Consider the following 19,206-nt stretch of genomic DNA (forward strand, 5'->3'; position numbering starts at 1 on the left):
TTTAAAAGGCATGTTGAGAGAGCGTACCTATGTATGTTTGTCAGATACAGGAAGACATGCAATTTTCTGCTCTTCTATAGGGAATGCAAACAAGATACGATGACCATTACGTGAATCAATATCCAAAAGCAAAACCAAGTGAGTAGCTTAAGGAACACAATGACTCCCACCCTTGGAGTCAGAAGTAAATGTCTGATTGGTCCCAGAGAGAGGACACAGTGGAAAGTATTGAGTAACATCCTGAGAAGCATCCTTACAGTAAACATACTCTGCGCCTCAGGGACTATTTCTGGTAAAGCAGGCTGATGAGCTTCAGGTTCCCCTGACTCTCTACGCCAGGAAGCGTAGGAAACAGTGGCTCCACACAAGTGGTCTGTGCCACTTTCAAATTCCAGTTTTACCATTCAAATTCCAGTTGAACCACTTACTGATTGTGACCTTGGACAATTGCCTGATTTTTCTAAGTCTCCGGTTTTCTATCGTACAAAATGGAGACATGATTCCACCAACCTCATATGTTATTGGGAGGATTAAATGAAGTGCCAAGCTCAGTTACATGCTAAAGGAAAGAAATGGCTATTTTTAAAAGAAACAGCTGATATCAAAGTGCCACTGCAATTGTTAAAGGACCAGTCCTAGAACTAAAGCATAGAAACTTTTTATACAAACACTATTAACACAATATGTCCTCAAATAGAACCACATCTACCTGTCATTTTTGTATTAGTATCACGTTACAGAAAAAAAGGGAGTCAAATGTCAGATCTGATTTCATGTCAGCACGTCAGAATATCCTCAAAGGAAACTAACTCTGTAACAGCTGTCTGAATTGTTTGCATACGGAAACACCCTCAACCTCCAAATGCTTTATCTTTGATAACTCTTTTATTACTCCATTCACATTCTCAGTTCTTAGATTATGAAACTCTACCCGCTGAATGTCAGTCACTTTAACCAGCTCTTTGCAAGTGACTTTTTTTTTTCAGTTTTAAAATATCCATCTTCATGTCACTATTCCTGAAATCTTTCTTCAGTCTCCCAGAAAAAAAGCCATCTTAGTTTTGTTTTTCTTGCAGAGGTGTCACTTTCCAATCATCTAAGTGGTTAGTAAGACTTTATATGCCTTCAAAAATTCACTAATTTTAAAGAATATCCCTGAATGAACGTGTCCTGAAGTACAATCACAAGATGTCAAGTACCAATTCGGGCTCTGCTAATGTATAATTCAAACCTTTAGGCTTAATATACATATCTGTAAAGGACAGGGATTAAACTAGACCAGAGTTTCTCAACCCTCCCACTACATATTTATATCTTGGTCTGCATAACTCTTTGCTATAAACATTGCCCTGTGCATTGCAGGATATTTAGCAACATGTGTGGCATTTACACAGGAGGTGCCAGTAAGCAACCCCTTCCTTCAGCTGTGAGAACCAAAAATATTTTTAACCATTGTCAAATGCCTCTTGGAGGCAGTATCACCTGGGTTAGGAACATTGGTGTAGACTCCAGAATTCTATGGGTAATACACTGGAAGGATCTGTATTAACATTTGGTTTCTTAATATTTCCACTAAAATCTAAGTTCCTTGACGGCAGGAACATTTTTCTGTTTTATTTAGTGCCACATTTCCAGTTGACATTTGGTATAGCAGACACTCATAACTTGTTGTTGGGTGCTGGGCGTGGAGGTGGAGGCTCACGCCTGTAATCCCAGCACTTTGGGAGGCTGAGGCAGGCAGATTACCTGAGGTCGGGAGTTCGAGACCAGCCTGACCAACATGGAGAAATCCCTTCTCTACTAAAAAAAAAAAAAATTATCTGAGTGGGATGGTGCATGCCTGTAATCCCAGCTACTCAGTAGGCTGAGGCAGGAGAATTGCTTGAACCCGGGAGGTAGAGGTTGCGATGAGCCGAGATCACGCCACTGCACTTCAGCCTGAGCAACAAGAACAAAACTCTGCCTCAAAAAAAAAAAAAAAAAAAAAAAGTTGCTGAGAAAAAAAGGACAAATGATGAAATATTAAATAAACTCCATGGAGACTGAAACTTTAACTCTTTGATGACATTTTAGAGGCAGATAATGAGTCTCTAAACAACATTTGTCTTTCATGCTTACCAGACGTTTTTCCTTATGAATAGTATGCTTGCTTCCTTTTAAGATAGATTCAGTTCATATCTCCTTTAGAATCCAAGATGCTTTATAGCAAGAACTGTATCCTTCTTCCCCCCAATTCAATACATTAATCAATTCTGTATGCTATAAAACATTTACGCATGATGATAGATTGAAATATTCTAATGATAATAGATTGAAATATTCTATATTCAATGTAGAAGAATGAGATAAACAGTAAATGAATCTAAATCTCTGAAATGCAAATTTTCCTCTCCAATAACCATCAGAGAAGCAAAGATGTTCCTTTCCAATTATTTATATATTCAGATTCACTTCTCAGTTTCATAAAACTTTACATGTTCCTGGCGCACAAATAAATTCAGGTATTCCCTCATCTCATAGCATATGCTTTCTCTTTGTTGAAAGTTAGTCTTCATGTCAAAAAAGCTACAGCTGTTTTCAATTGCAGCATTTTCTTTTAACCTTTTGTGGCATTGCAACTGACCATTGAACAGATAATTCAGAAATATTTTACACTCAGGATCTTTCCATATCTGAAGCCATTCTTACTTTTTATTTGTTTATTTTTAATAATACAAAAAGTCTGTGGTGGATTACGTGGGGTTTATGGCCTTCATGATCTCAATGACTTGCCTTTGGAATCCCCGGGGTCTCTTCGCACAGAATGAATCTGCGATTAGATATCCACGTTATGATTGTGTTTCTAAAGGACAATTAACATGAATTTCAGAGATTTATAGAAATAGTGGTTTAGAGTTGGTTTTTTTTGTTTTTGTTTTTGTTCTTGTTTGTTTGTTTGTTTAACGATCCTGGATTCTGTTCCTAGAAAAGGCATCCATAAGCGATTACAGAGTCATCTGCCAACAGAATGTTTTGCCCGCATCCTAGAAGATGAGAAGCTACAACCAAAGAGTATATATGCAGTTTTTCTAGTTATGTGATTATTTTCAAAAGGCTCTTTCTTTAAGAGCACTTTCATCATATATTATCAACACTTATACTTCTTTACAATTGCTCTCTATTAAACTTTAGTGCCAGCTGTCAGAGCTGTAATGTAAACCCTTATTAGCTTTCATAAGTTCTACTCTGGAACTAATAAGGGATTGTCAAAACTCTAAACACAGACAGAAGTGAAAGGGGTGGAGAAATCACAGGAAAAAAAGGTGGAAAGTGTTCAATGAATCTGTGCTGACAAAGCCATCTTTGTGAAACTATTACCAGTATATTTCACAGAATCGAAGTCCATCAAGAGGGAAAAAAAGATCTAGTTCTCAGTTTATTTTGCATAGGGTTTTATTCACCTTACGCTGGAAGAAGTTGACTAAAAAAAAAAAATGAAACATTAGTTGGAAAAGTTAATGAAATATCAATAATCGTTCTTTGGAATCATTACATGTATTCTGAAAAAAATGTTTACATTGCATCTTAAAAGTTGGAAACACAGAAGCTTTTATAATATCTGAATAGTTAGAATAAAAAAGATAAGTTTGAATTGAATTGAATGTTCTTTACAAAAGCCATACATTATATAACATGTGTGCTTTAACAGAAGTTGTTTAACAAAGTGGCACGCAGCAAATCAGAGCTAAGGAAGATCATTCATATAAAACAGCTTAAATTAAAGAAAAGGAATTTCAAGACTTTCTTTAGGGTCCAACCAGCCTCGACAGTAAATTATGATGGCAGATTCATGAGCTATCTGACAAGATAATATTTATTAAGATGATAGAAGAACTATAATTTACTTATTCACAATAACCAATATCCCACCCTTCACAGACAAAAGAAACTTAGATATGTCTTTTGCTTGAACAATTTCAGTCACTTTACAGATAAGTTTACATTTAATAGATATTTAGTGAGTTGTCTACAAAGCTATGTTCTGATCATCCTTTGGAAAGGAAACTGAAAATAAAATGATGGAAACAACTGCTTTCAAGTAAAATGAGAGCTACTTTTTTTCTGCAACTGAAATTATTTTCTGATGTCTTAGATTCTCATAGTGAATACTGCCCTGGGAAGCTTAATCCATATATTACCATAGTCTCTCAAACAAATAAACTACTCAATGGACACATCATTTATGTTTCCCAAAGATTATACATTTGGCATATTGATATTACCTAAATTACCATTTGCACATTTGAAACACTAGACCCGTTAAAGCATCTAAAAGCCCAAAGAACTTAGTGTAAGAATAATAATTTAATGAACAGAACTTGATACTATAAAGCAGATACCCCACAGTCATTTGATAAGGAATGCCTGTGAGCTAAATTAGAGCTTTAGAAGTATGCTTTAATAATGACCTATAAAATCATCTTTTAGGTTGGATAAAGTAGAGTGAAATGCCTATTTAAAGAGAAAATGTGTTTTAAGATTTTTCCCTCTGGACAGAATTGGTGAGATTATATTACTAAAGTTAACCCAAATAAGGTAAAACAGTTCATATTTTACTAAAACACAGTAAGTCTTATTTAATTGTAATCCTGTGTAAGAATGTTACTAACATTTATGGAACTTCATGTGATTTTTAAGGCCTGTTATAGTGGTTCATTGCTTATCATTTAACTCATTCTTATTCATTATGAGGTATTCAAATGCTTAGATATGAATTTTCTCTACTCCCTAAATTTAACCACAGTCATATTTCTCCTAAACATGTTTGCAATTAAATTGTGCCTGAGTGTTCAAAATAATCTGATTTGTAGTATATACAGAACAAAGAATTCACATTTCTATTTTCCTAAACATGCAACTCCATGGTTTAAATTTATATTGTTTTTATACAGACTCAAAAATGAGCCACAACATTTAAGAAGTCACAAACCAAATATATTCCCTCGCTTTCTCTCACTTTTCATATTAAAAAATAAGTTTTTACTTTAACTACTTTTTAGATAGTGCATTGACATAATTTGATCAAAGACTTCCAGTAATAATCACATAATAATTCATGTAAGCACATTTGACATATACTTCATACAACTTATACTGTTTCTCCACTGCCTTTATGCTATTTGGGCGATTCTTAAGCATACATAACAACTACATAAAGCAAAGTAAATAGATAAGTTAGTTCCATCCAGAGTCAGGTAAAATGTTTCAATCGGTTTTTTTTTTCTTTTTCTTAGTTGCTTACTGATTTTTGATTCACATGATTCCTTCAAGGCAAGGACATTATTTATTGGTATATCCTTTCCAATTACCTAACCTTGTCTTTTATATAAGGAATATAAGGGCACAAACATAGTATGAACAAAACCTAGGCTGAACAGTTTTGAAATGTAGCATTTTAACTTTATTTTTGTATTGCTGTTGTTTGCTTATTTCCTAAATCATACTTCCTTAAATCAAGTCAGTTAAAACCTAAAAGTCTTTCTGAATAGACCATATAAAAATGTACATTTGTAAACTCAAGGCACTTTTGAAAAATCAGTGGGAAAGATCCATACTATAAAAAAAAAACAGAGACTGAGTCCAATACCAGATGGGAAAAATCAAGTGTCACTGCTGTTTGGAAGAAAAATAAAAGTTAACAATAAGATAATGGAGGGAATGTCACCCATGGTTTAATAGACTAGAGGTTTAATTGAACAACAACAAAAAATGTCTCTTTAGAAAAGCACAATTCTGTTTGGAAGAAGGTGGGCAATCAATGAATAAATAATGAATACACAAATATATACATTCATCAAAGACATGTTTTGTCTCCTAAAATATGTCTAAGGTCTAAGGTAAGCTGTTGAATGGGTGATTTTGTCATATCTAAATGTTTTAAAATGTATTGAAACAAGGAAACAAGGAAGGTAACACATTTTCAGGGATTCTGATGACTGAAAATAATGACGTTCAAATACCTTGCGTCCAGTGGTGTACATTTTGCAATGGACTAAGCAATACATCGACTGGCCATTTTGAAGTCCATCCCTTTTGTGGATAAAGAAACTAAGGCTCAAAATGTTTAGCCACAAAATTAATAAGCTGCATTCCTGGGACTCTTAAGCCCAAGCCCTCAAACACTTTGTTAGTGACAAGAGCCTTCGGCTAAATAGAACAATTAAATGCAAACTGAAATTTGAGGACAAGTGCAGGGAAGTTTTTTGCATTATGCTAATGTACATAAATTGGTGAGAAGACATAGAATCTTGTATAAATCAGGCTTGATAGCTATTATAAAGCTATAATGCATCTGTTTAATTTGTTATGTTGAAGTTATTTATCTTATTACTTAACAGTGCCATATTTTATATTTAAATAAATTCATTGGTTGGAAAAATCATGGATGTATAACTGTTAAAGGCAAAGAGGAAACAGACAGCTGTCATTTTAACCTCAGGGAAAGGAAATTTTTCATAACTGAAGGTAAGGAACTCGGTAATTATAGGGTAGTCTTTACAAGGTGAACCAATGCTTTAAGCACTAGATCAGTAAATTTAGGGGACAAAAAGGCCAAATATATTTCAGCACCTACAAAAATTGTTTAGACTGTTGTTTTATTACAGGTATTAATCTAGAAACAATTGATTATTTTAAGGCAGAAAAAATAATATTCATCATAAATTCATAAAAGAAAAAAGTATGATATTTGGTATCATAAAAATATTTGTTATTCCTTTACTTCATCATCTATTCGCTATTCTAACGAGAAGTCAGATGAATCTATTATTGCCTGGCTGTAATTGTATGTGACCTAATAATCAAATATGTTTATTTCAAATTAGATAAAATTAACATCTTTATTTGCAACGCATTCTGAAAGGCCTAGTGCAATCAAAGATAAATAATGTAAAGTCTATTCTCTACAGGACCTCTATTCTAAGAATGGATAGTTGGCATAGAAATCTCCCAGTAATTACGCATCCTATAAGTATCTAATTGAGAACCAACTCAATTACATTCTGCCAAGTTCTAAGCAAGGTGTTTCTAAGAAAAGACATTCATGGTGTCTGCCCTTAAGGAACTTCCAGACAAAAAGAACGAGAAAGGAATGCTTCTGAATTTATTCACACTCATGAACACCTCGCAAGTCCAGAGGGTGCCTTCTGATTGTGCACATAGACTTAGTAGGTGTGAAGAATATACTAAGCTTTTCAATTTTCTCTAGCGCCTCTGTCAGAGCAAGCAGAGTCTTAAAATCATCCTGTTATTGAAACTTTGGCAGCTGTTTTAAGAGTTTCTGAATTAACAGAGAAATGAGTGGAGAGTAAGAACTGGTATCCTAAGTCATAAGTAAAACAAATATAATTCTGGATAGTCATCAAAAAGTCTAGGCGTCTTCATACATCACATCAAATACACGTTTCTATTTAGCTGCTAATGTAAAAGAAGAAGGGATAACGTTAGCATTCCACAATGAATGTGCAGAGATAAAGCACAGAGCAACAAATTCTTCAGTGACATTAATAAGGTATTTGGTACACTAAGTCTAAACAAAGTTTGTATGAGAAGGAATATTTATAGTAACCTTCTGCTATCTGACTCAAATGTAATTAACTGACTATATAAAAAGCCATTAGCATTCTCATCTCTCCTCTCCAAACTAAACCAAAACAGATAACATAATTCATTAGCCAGGATTAAAAAGAGAGAAAAAAAAAGATCATGATGTTTCCTTGGTATTAATACAAAATTTTCCCACACTTCCAATCTTAAAAAGAGAAAACCAGTAAGAAGAGTTATGCTGGGATGTAAAAAATATGAAATGTCCAAATGAAATAATCAAGTAAAATATTACCAATGCTTGAAAGCAAATGCCAGATGATTCAGTTTTAGTATGTCACTTTATAATTTTAATTTTTCAGTGTTACCCTTTTCAAAGGAGGTTTATGAACACCCTCCCCAAAAAACAACCCAACCTGGCATTTGATCATGCTGTCAAAATCCAGCAAGTCTTCCCAGATCCCAGAATAATGGTCCAAATAAGTTTTAAGTCACATACCAGGTAAATTAAATAAAATATATTACACTATCCTTCTCTTTCATCAAATATGAGAGATAACGTATTTAAACAAAAGTCATATTTTCAAATAATATATTAGATGAATTTCTAGTAAACAGTATAACACATAATTTTTTACCTTCCTTACTAATTTTTATACTACTCCTTATCAGTTTAAACTTGCATAGTTATTTCTACATGCATTTCTATTTTACCAAACTTAGTGTAATAAGTACTCTTTACCTTTCTGGTGATTTTTCCAGTTTGTTTGACATGTGATTCTTGAATGATTCTTTAGCCACCAACATTTCTTTCTACCCTCCTTTACTTTCTCTCTCTAAACAGCCATTGAAAGAGAAAAAATCACCATTTATTATTCTTAGCTTTCTTTTTTCCTATCCTCCCTAGTCAAAAAAAAAAAAAAAAAAAAAAAAGGAGGAGGAGGAGAACCTGGCAACATAAAGCATCTTAATGCAGAAAAATCTTCATTTCTCATCACTCATCTACTCCTATACCAATGTTTCCTTCCCTATCAACAATAATAGCTTATTTTCTAGATGTTTAGAAATTAGTGTTAACTTAGTTCTGTTTCATAAATGAGTTTAAAAAAATCTATGTTCTTTCAGAGGTACAGATAAAAACATTTTAGAACACACACACACACACACACACACACATACACACACACGCACTCACACGTTTTTGGACCATGAACCAAACTAAGCAATGACAGTGTTCATTATTCTGTTTCTAGTGTTCAATACAGTATTGGACACTTATTAAGGGCTCAAGAATTGTTGACTGTTTAAAGAAATGGTTCAAGGATACTTTTGACTACTTTTTCTTATTTCAAGAAAACTGAACTGTTTTGAAAGTAAACATTTTATACCAGAGCTTTTGTTTATACTTCTGAAATTGATAAATATGCTTCTTAAATATGAAACATTTTAATTGATATGTTTTTTCCTATCAAATGGAGATTGCCACATTTTCATCTTTCAGTTCAATGAACTCTAACTGTGCCTATTATTTGTCTAGAGTGGAATATAAAATTTATAATATTTTATTACTAAAGTCAAAAAATGACCCAGTAGTGAAGTTCAGATCCTTTTTAAGGTATCCCTGTGACACAAACTCAGAAGATAGTACTCTAATAAGATGCCTATGCATTTTGAAATTTTGATATCATGATTCCATAAACAAATTAGAAATCTCACCTTCTGGAATGTGTAAGCTGTGTAAGGTAGCTAGCCCCTTCTTGCTACTCCAAATGTTTCTATGCAAAATAACAATAAAAGAGTCCAAAACTCTCAATGCAAAAGTTTCCCATTATTAATTAACATTTCCTACTATTTATCATAAAATATTCAAACTTAATCTCTTCTTATCCTTCACTGTTAAGGCACATTGTATCATCGGCTGAAGACTTACTGGTCTGTCTCACGTTAAAACCATTCATTTTTGTGTCTCTCTTTCATGCTAGATAGTGAGCTCCCAGAAGGTAGATACGATAACTTTATTTATTTATATTTCCCCTGTGTCTGGCACATTATTACTTTGTACTCATAGATGGTCAGAAACACTTATACAATTAAATTTGCATGTCTAAGATGCTTGACAAATCATATATCCAGTTTTATCAGATGCCACCCGAGCTAAGCTTAGTCTTCCTAAAATATGGTCTTTTGGCTTATAATTCTTCTTTCTTAAAAATCTAGAAATAAAAAAGTTGGAAATAAACTAGTACAGATAACGGTTATATTTCTAGATCTTTGGCTACTTTGTGTTCACTTTTTGTGGCCATTCTCATCCTTCAAAATACAGTGTTCCAATTAAAGTGGAATCTGTGTCCTTTGTTTCCTAGTCTCAGTTACTCTTCACCGAATCACAGGGAAGCAGCATGGGTTGATGTGAAGACTCCAGCCTTTGGAGTCAGACTGCCTGGTTTCAGATCTCAATTCCAGTACTAACTCACTGAGGGAAATAAGGCCAGCTATTGAACCTATTAAAGCTTTATTCTCCATGATTTTAAAATGGAAAGAGTAATAGTATGTACTTGATAGGTTATTTTGAGGAATAAATGAGATAGCTAATGAACATTACTTAGCAAATCAGCACAGTGTATGGCATCTAGTAAGTGACTAATTAATGAATGTTAACAAAAAAACTTTGAGTTCTTACTACAGTACTTACCATGAAGTAGGTGTGCACTGAATATACCTTAAATGGGCAACTTTATAATTCCTTCTGGAATAAGCTTTCATGATTTTATTTAAAATAGATCTCACAAATACCACATAACATAAACAAATACCTTACTGATAAATTCAATTCAAAGTGGAATATAAAGGCTATTGCAACTTTTCTTCACTCATGCGTACAAGCAAATAGTAGCCAGTATGTTGTTTTAATTTTATAACTTTCAAAACCATTTTTGGAAGAGTATTCTGATGGTGTTTTCCAAGGATCTAAAAGGCATGGAGAAGTATGAAGCTAGAATGAACCATTTACTCCCATTTAAAATGACTTTTTTTCTGTAAACCATGTCTACAGTCAAAAGCAAAATATTATGTTCTGTTCAGATTTAAAGAGGACAATTTATATACAAAGTAGGCTCATTCATTCCACATGCATTTGAGAAAAGTGACTGATTATGAGACCAGGAGTAGAACACCAGACTTGACAGAGTGTAACAGCAAGCAAAGGCATTAAAATGGACAAAATTTCAAGGACAATATATTTAACTTCTCCTATGTACTTATTCATTTAAATTTTGAGTAACAATTTTAGTGTGTTCTTCAGCATAAAACCTTGCCTAATGCTAAGTAAATTTTGGGATTAAGTGAAATTATATGATATAGCATAGCTGATATACATAATTTTATATTAAATGATCTTTTAATTGATTCCACTTAAAATATACAGTGATTTTAATAAATATTAACTTGATTAAAGAGTTCTTGTTCTGTGATGTTATATTAATATCAATATGCATTCAAGCCTAAAGGATGATACAAATAATCTTTTGAGCACTAAAACGAGCCAAATCACGGTGCAAAAGACACTTAAAAATCATGCCTGCATACATTAAACACTGAGGCATCAGCTCTGGATTTTTAAATCAAATAATCTTCTAAAAGCACTAATCTCTTGTAAGTAAACATGTATTTGATACCCAGATGTCAGTGAAGAAAAGACTGTACTTTATAGCAGCGAAGTAAATATTGCTACGCGCTAGATGAGCACCAGCATAAATAACCACCACAGTATCTAATTCTGTTAGAATTAGGTTAGCTGAGTGTTAAAGATTTCTCAACTTTCTACATAAAAGAGATAGAAAGTTTTTCTTTCAGGTGGTCTAGAATAGGATTACCTTAGTTATTAAACAGCAGAACAACTTAAATATAACATATATAACACCTCATGTAGGGTGCAGGCCAGCACTGCATAATCAAATACATTAATATTTCTACAGCAAAGCATGAATTACCACATCAAATGGAATTAATTTTAGTCCATAAATAAACTATGGTCAGTTTGAGGCATGTTTTCCTTTCAAGTGAGTTGAGACTGAGTGCATTTTATTTAATGACACTATGATAAACTCACAGGTGAGAAATACCACTCAAAGAAAAACAGAGAAGGCTCTTACCTTGGCACATAAAACCTCTTTCTTCATAGCCAGCATTGCAGGAACACTTGCCAATGGGTACAAGCCATTCGCCTTCTGTACTGCAGTACATCCTTGGAGGATCTTCCTCCTTAGAATTGTTGACACAAGACCCTCTAACCTCCACCAGGGACTGGGAGTCCATGGGTACCGTGTCTGGAAACATAGCCAGATTCTTCACCGTAAATGGGCACTTTTTGAAGTATACTCTCACAGACACCAAGGCAACACACGCACCAACATCTTGAAATGCCAAATAAAATCCCTTCTTGTTGACAGGACCTACTTCTCTAATCTCAGTGTTGAGTTTAAGAATACGGTCCCCAAGATCCATTTGAGTGAAACTTTCATCAGCTGCAATGGTGTCAATCTTTGTAAACATATGCTCTCGAAATTTCACCCCATGATCATCATCGGACTCCATGTAGTACAGGTTGAATGTCTCCTTGCAAGTCCCTAAAACCAATGGAATGCTATTGCAGTCTCGTAGAGTGAACTTGAGCTCCACATAAATCTTCTGAGCTGAGTTCCTGGGGACCCAGTTTGTTCTCAGCCAATTGTTTTGACTATGATCCATGACATTGCACACCTGGTAAGTCCTGATAGGTGTGTAATGTTCATCCACACCGCTGATCTCTTCCCACTGAAGAATCAAAGAGAAACAGAGAGTGAGGCAGAATTAATGATAATAATGAATACAAGATAAGGGTGTCAGAGCCATCACTATATAGTAAGTTATCATTTACTCATTAAAAAACATTCCTGTTTTTGGTTTTTTATTTGTAAGGTTCTCTGAGTTAATGGACACAAAGTAATTTATAATTTGAATGAACACATTTCAATTGCATTGAAGTTTGTTGAATATTCAGGAAAAAGTCACTTAGCAGTTAATAGAGCCTAATCAAACATTCCAGGATCAAAAGCTCGAATCAGTTGTCTCCAATGACACTATGATATGATTTTCTCATATGTTTTTGGGTGTTTTTCTTTGTTTAAAAAAGAAAAAATAATACTGTCTAAAATTCATGCTTATTAATCTTTTCCCCATTTGTGCCAGGTTTTTGGTAAAATTGATATAAGGTAAAATAAAGTGAATATAAATGATATTTTTACTATATATCATCATGCATGACTTTTTTAATGTACTATCATTTCAATGGACATGTATTGGGGAACTATGAAAGAAAACTTGAAGTAAAAATGTAAATGTTCCTCACCCCCTGGCCTCCGCCAAATATCAAACCAAGTCATGTGTGACAAACAGAAGACATGGCAAACATTTGATTCTTAAAGCCTTTTACACCCACATTAGACTTTTTCTTAGTCAAGAAATAGATAGATATCTGGGGTTTTGTGGTTATCGTAGTTAAGGTTATCTTAGTACAACTTTTCTCACTGTAAAAAGTCTGTAAAAGCCTTAAGACTTTTGAGAATAGTGAAGCACTATTTTCTGTGATCCTTAGGACAAATTTTGAGAAGCTTTTAACTTAGCATCGTAAGAGTGTGTTACTTCTGATCCTAAAACTATTAAACCAGTTGTTTCTGTTATCTCTGCATACATACTTTCTTCTTATGCCCCATTTTGCTTACTTCTTGCAGGAAACTACATATTTTGCCATGCCATTCTTGAATGTAAAGTTTTCTAGGGATCTCTATTACCTATGCAAAAACTTTCAGACCCTTGAGTTTCACATTTGTGTTCCTCTTAAAACTGGTCCTAAACCACATGTTAATTTTTCTAACTGCTTGAATCAAGATAAGTAGTATTTCCACATACTATATTATTTTCAATGTAAACGCTTTTATTGTCTATGACAGATGTGGTGGATATTCTGTCTTTTATTCTTTCTTGTGGAGCTTGTGGAATATATCTTCCCTCCCTCCCTTCCTTCCTTCCTTCCTTCCTTCCTTCCTTCCTTCCTTCCTTCCTTCCTTCCTTCCTTCCTTCCTTCCTTCCTCCTTCCTTCCCTCCCTCCCTCCCTCCCTCCCTCCCACCTACCTTCCTTCCTTCCTTCCTTCCTTCCTTCCTTCCTTCCTTCCTTCCTTCTTTCCTTCTTTCCTTCCTTCCTTCCTTTCTGTTTTGATATGGAGCCTTGCTCCTGTCACCCAGGCTAGAGTGCAATGGCACAATCTCAGCTCACTGTAATCTCCGCCTCCTGGGTTAAAGTGATTCTCCTGCCTCAGCCTCCTGAGTAGCTGGGATTACAGGCCACTGCCACTACACCCAGCTAATTACGGTACTTTTAGTAGAGACTGGGTTTCTCCATGTTGGCCAGGCTGATCTCGAGCTCCTGGCCTTGTGATCCACCTGCCCTGGTCTCCCAAAGTGCTGGGATTATAGGCATGAGACACTGTGCCCACTTGGAATATACCTTTCTTAAGATATAACCCCATGGAACTGTGCATTCTTCTGCCTTATGCCTTCCGTAACCCTGACAATCTTAAGAAAATTTCTGTATTATATAACCCTTATTGAATCCCCTATTCATTTGTAAATTTAATTCATGATACAAGCTAAAGTTAGTCTAATTTTGTTTCATAGGCATTTGCTAAATTTTAGGCAGGTCTCTTCATATTCACTATAGTATGGAGCACAAAAACTTCACCTTTTGGTATATGCACAGATATTATTATTATTATTATTATTATTATTATTTTAACTTAACTTGTCATAATTTGTTATTGATATGCAAAGACAACAAACTTTTAAAACATTACATTTACTAAGATTCTGGCAATAAGACACAGCATACCAGGCTTGCCACTCAACTTGTTTTTCTAAGTCTCAGCTTCAATATGAAGCCTTTTTTTAAAAAAAAAAAAAAAAAAATCAAAAGCCTGCTTTCTACATGCTAAATATCTTGGCAAGTAGGCCATTAAACACAGTAATAAACTTAAGACAGCAAGACTGAGGAGTTAACAAAACTAAACATTGCAGCCTAAACAAAATTCATACAAAACATAAACTATCACTGGTTACATAAAATTTTCCTGATTAAAACTTAGTGTAAAACATGCATTTTAGAATCTTTAGCTATCAAGTTCAAAAAGTACCAGTGTCTATTTAAAATAATTCCTCTCCCAAGCCAAAGTGTAATCAAAATTAATTAAAATGACATAACACATTCTAATAATAAAAAACATTCATTATTACTGAAGTGGAGGTAAATCCCAGAGCTTCTGGGCCTTTCTCATGCTGCAAATGGCTGTTTCTCTGGTTCACTCAAAGCAGCATATGAAAGCATCCAAGGATGATACTAAGCTCAGTAAAGGGCAAGACTACTGGTAGCCAGCTCTGACCTCCCCGTGAAGCATGGCTACTGTGTCCATAATATAGGATGTGTGGGGATCAAAGGCACACTATTCTGCTAGCTAAAGAGATAGCAAACCACTCCCCCAATCCTAAAAGCTCCTTCCCCAGGTAAATAAAAGTATATGAGGGGAAAAAATTAAAATACACATCTACAGAGTAAGGGTTTTGCAATATTAATGTAATCCCTCTTTCAAAAATTTTAACTAGAATCATCTGGTCATTTCTGATTACATCTTATAAGATGTATCCAGATTCAATTTCTATTGGTTTATCCTTAGACATTTCTAGTCAAAAGTATTAATTTTATTCCCAAATATCTTAACCACTAGTATGACGGCAGTGTATTATCTCCCAGAGTTATCAAGCACTGGAGAAAAAAAAAAAATAGATGTTCAAGCAGCGGGCAACATTTATGGCCCTTTCACACAGTGGCATCTGAGTGGCTACTGAATAGTCCAGGAATAATTCTATTTTTTTTTTCTCTATTTTTTTTTTTTTGAGACGGAGTCTTGCTCTGTCTCCCAGGCTGGAGTGCAGTGGCCGGATCTCAGCTCACTGCAAGCTCCGCCTCCCGGGTTCCTGCCATTCTCCTGCCTCAGACTCCCTAGTAATTGGGACTACAGGCGCCGCCACCTCGCCCGGCTAGTTTTTTGTATTTTTTAGTAGAGACGGGGTTTCACCGTGTTAGCCAGGATGGTCTTGATCTCCTGACCTCGGGATCCGCCTGTCTCGGCCTCCCAAAGTGCTGGGATTACAGGCTTGAGCCACCGCGCCCGGCCGGAATAATTCTAAAAAGAAGAAAATTCATGCATTTTCGTAAATATGTTGTAGTTTTCACAGTTGAAATTTCCTCAGACATTGCACTTTCTTTATAAGGGAATCCTGATTTTTCTTAGTGTTATGGTGAGTCAGGACTTGAACTAGTAGCCTTCTTTTTCTTCTTCTTACTGTGTTTCTTATGCTTCTTTTTCTTTTTTGTTTTTTTTCTGTTGCTCTTTCTCGTTCTTCACTGCTTTTCTTCTTTTTTGCTCGCACCTCCTCAATATACTCTGATCGTGACAAGGACTCAGATGATAAAGGTTTATCTTCAGAATACATCTTTCTCTTTTTGCTGAGTCCTTTAATATCCTTTTCTTTCTCAGTTCCATCTTTTGACTTCTTTTTCTTTTTTAAACTATCCTTACTTCTGATTCAGTTTCTGACATGGAGCTTTCAGAAGATTTATGTGAACGGTTCTTCTTTTTTTCTCCATTTTCCTTGTTTCTTATCCTCATCTTCAGAATCAGAAGAACTGCTGGAAGAATCAGAGCTTGATGAAGAAGAAGATGAATGCCTATCAGATTTCTTCTTTTCTTTTTTCTTTCTCTGTCTTCTTTTGGATGAGCTCTCACTTCCACTTAATAATTTCTTCCTGTGTTTTTCCAGTTCTTTCTTCCAGTTCTCATTCATTTTTTCTTCAAATTCAGCCAAAGCCATGGAGCCTTTCTTTTTCTTTTCTAGTTGCTCTTTTACTTCTTCCCAGGTAGGCCTTGCGCGATTCAGATAATCCTGGATTGTTGGCCCTGAAGACTGGACTGGACCCCTTGATCTCGCCATTGCTATTGGGTTCATATAGGCCACCCGATTGCCCCGCTTCCCCATGGTGCTGGATTGAGCGCACAGTCGCAAGGCGAGGGAACCCCGGATGGAGAGACAGCCGAAGCGGGCCCGCCACAGCTTATGTTTCTTATAATATATGTGAGAGTTATTAATGGGAATAAAACAAAACGTTTTACTTAGAGAAAATATTTAAATATTATAGCTAAATATATGAATAAAATCCTTGTGAGCCCATTATAAATGTGTTCCTACATTTTTCTCCAATAAAGGAATTAATTATTTTCATCAGGAACAATAGATAGTAAACATTTTTAACTAAATCAACAGCATTTAAAATGCATTAACACTTTTTTCTATTTCTGTTGACACTTCGTTATGATTTCCTTGTATTTTTTTGCTTTGTTTGTTTAAAAAAAAGAATAAAAAAAGTTACTGCCTAAAATTTATCTGTATGAATATTTTCCCAATGTGGTCCACATGCAGGTTTGTTACATGGGTCCATTGCACGAGGTCCAGTTTTCAGTACGATTGATCCCCTCACCCAGTGTGTGAGCATAGTACCCAACAGGGACTTTTTCAACTCTTGCTGCCTCCCTCCCTTTCTCCTTGAGCAGTCCCTAGTTTTTATTGTTGCCATCTTTAAAAACACAGAAATTTTAATTCATACCTTCTAATCACAAAATAAAATAAAATATTCATTTAGTACATTGTTGGTAATCACAAGCAAAGAAACATGACATTTATTTGGCCTTCAAGCCTCTTTAGGGGAAATTTTTTTATATTAAATTCTTAAATTATAAAAAACAATCTGTAAACTTTACTGGTGTGACAATTTGTAAACTTTACTGGTGTGACAATCAGTTTAAAAACTTCTTCCTAGCTCACCTATTAACTTACAAACGAAACAAGTAAACAGCACTACTTATTTTAAAAGCCTTGATCATTCAGGATCTAAAATACAAGATAGGGACTCATTTGCTGGAGGCAAAATTGACCTAGTTTCATTGTCACATCCCAGATTTAACAACGAAACAAGTTGAGACTATTTTAGAAGATCTCAGAAGTGATATACAAGATACATTCTAATTGCAGTTTAAGAAAAGAAAATATTCACATTGTATTTGTAATAATTGCCAATATACCATTTTCTCGCATCCACTCTAGTTATATGTTATATACTGAGTTTTTAAGAAGGTAAGAGTATATGAGAGTTTCAGTTCTTAGGGTTTTACATTGAGGTGCCTATAATAATACAATCATATTCAAAGCAAAATGAATGTATATGTTTAATATAAAAAAGGAGTCAACAGACTTGGTGCTACAAAAATCTCTGGTGTTAAAAGTTAGTGTTTTATAGAGTCTTCTCTAGTATCATTACCTTGGTTCCACAATGGCATGTTAAAGTACAGATGTAGCAAAAACTCTAGAGAATAAATGCTTTCCATAACCATCTTATAGAAAGTTTGATCATGACAGTATTATTTGAATGTAAACCAATTGAGCTCCTTTTAGTAATAATGAGATTGTTATTTTGATGAATCATTTGCAAATTTATTCTGCAATGAACAGCATTTTACTTGACATCAAACAGTACATATTATGTAGAGATTTTCCTAATTTGATGTAAAATATGATTTTAATTATGGAGATCTCAGTGTAGTTTAACATTTGGCAAGATACCACAAGTCCGTGAAAGCAGAAGTATACATTGCAAGAAGATAATGCAAACAGCACCAGCATCCTTTGCACATAAAAGGTTGCAAGGAGCAATTAGCACTTCATTAATTTATAATGAAGGCCAAATTGCTTGTAAGGGATGGTGATGTGCCATCTCAGACCACTTGTGAAAACAAGTCTCTAACTCTAGCATTTGCTGAGGACTAAAGATAGTAGAAATAAAATCCTTAAATGAATATTTTCTCATAGCAGCAGCAACAAGAAAAAATCATGAATTAAAGCTGCCGTTATAATGCTCATGCTTTGTAAATGTAAAGAATGCCCATGCTTCATTCACTTTGCTACTGTAATAACTAATGTATAATATTCATTATATATTACCATTATACATTATCAGAAATTCTATCCTGCTATAGTAATTGTCTCAAGGCAGAGATGAAAAAAGAAAAAGGGAGACATAGCATTGGTAACATAGAATTTGGTGGTGAAAAGCATCTTTCTCTTCATTTTCTTAATGCTTACAAGAAACCTCTGTGGTTGGTATCCACTAGTAACAGCTTCAGCAAAAGAGGATACAAACTAAAGAGGAGCTCAAAATAGTTTCTCAAGCTCTAACTCATTAAAATAAAAAATTCTGATATTTAGCCTAGCTTCCAGATTTTGACTCTAAGCTTTAATTATCAGACCACATAAACCAAGACCGGGTTCCTTGTATTTTCATCTTTTTTCCAGATCATTTCAACTATAACAAACCTATGCATCCAAACTTTCTCCCCCGGAGAGTCCATTCTGAAACCAATCACACCAAACCTCTCCATTGTCAAAGGTAGTATGAGATACTAAGGAGGCTCTTAGTTTATATTTTCT

The 19,206-nt window shown here is 34.5% G+C and overlaps 1 protein-coding gene and 1 pseudogene across 4 annotated transcripts in view; both read right to left on the reverse strand.

Moving 5' to 3' along the window:
- The window catches only part of EPHA3 (EPH receptor A3), a 359,434-nt gene that overhangs the window by 242,870 nt on the left and 97,358 nt on the right, over positions 1–19,206 (reverse strand). For all 4 annotated transcript variants that reach the window (XM_005548387.5, XM_065539289.2, XM_005548386.4 and 1 more), the window contains exon 3: positions 11,733–12,393. In XM_005548387.5, coding sequence (XP_005548444.3) covers positions 11,733–12,393 — 661 coding nt within the window. The remainder of the gene's footprint in view (positions 1–11,732; positions 12,394–19,206) is intronic.
- On the reverse strand, positions 15,266–17,339 carry LOC102141267 (protein FAM133B pseudogene; annotated as a pseudogene).

The sequence above is a fragment of the Macaca fascicularis genome, chromosome 2 (genome assembly GCF_037993035.2).
Source record: "Macaca fascicularis isolate 582-1 chromosome 2, T2T-MFA8v1.1".
In the NCBI taxonomy this organism is placed as follows: domain Eukaryota; kingdom Metazoa; phylum Chordata; class Mammalia; order Primates; family Cercopithecidae; genus Macaca; species Macaca fascicularis.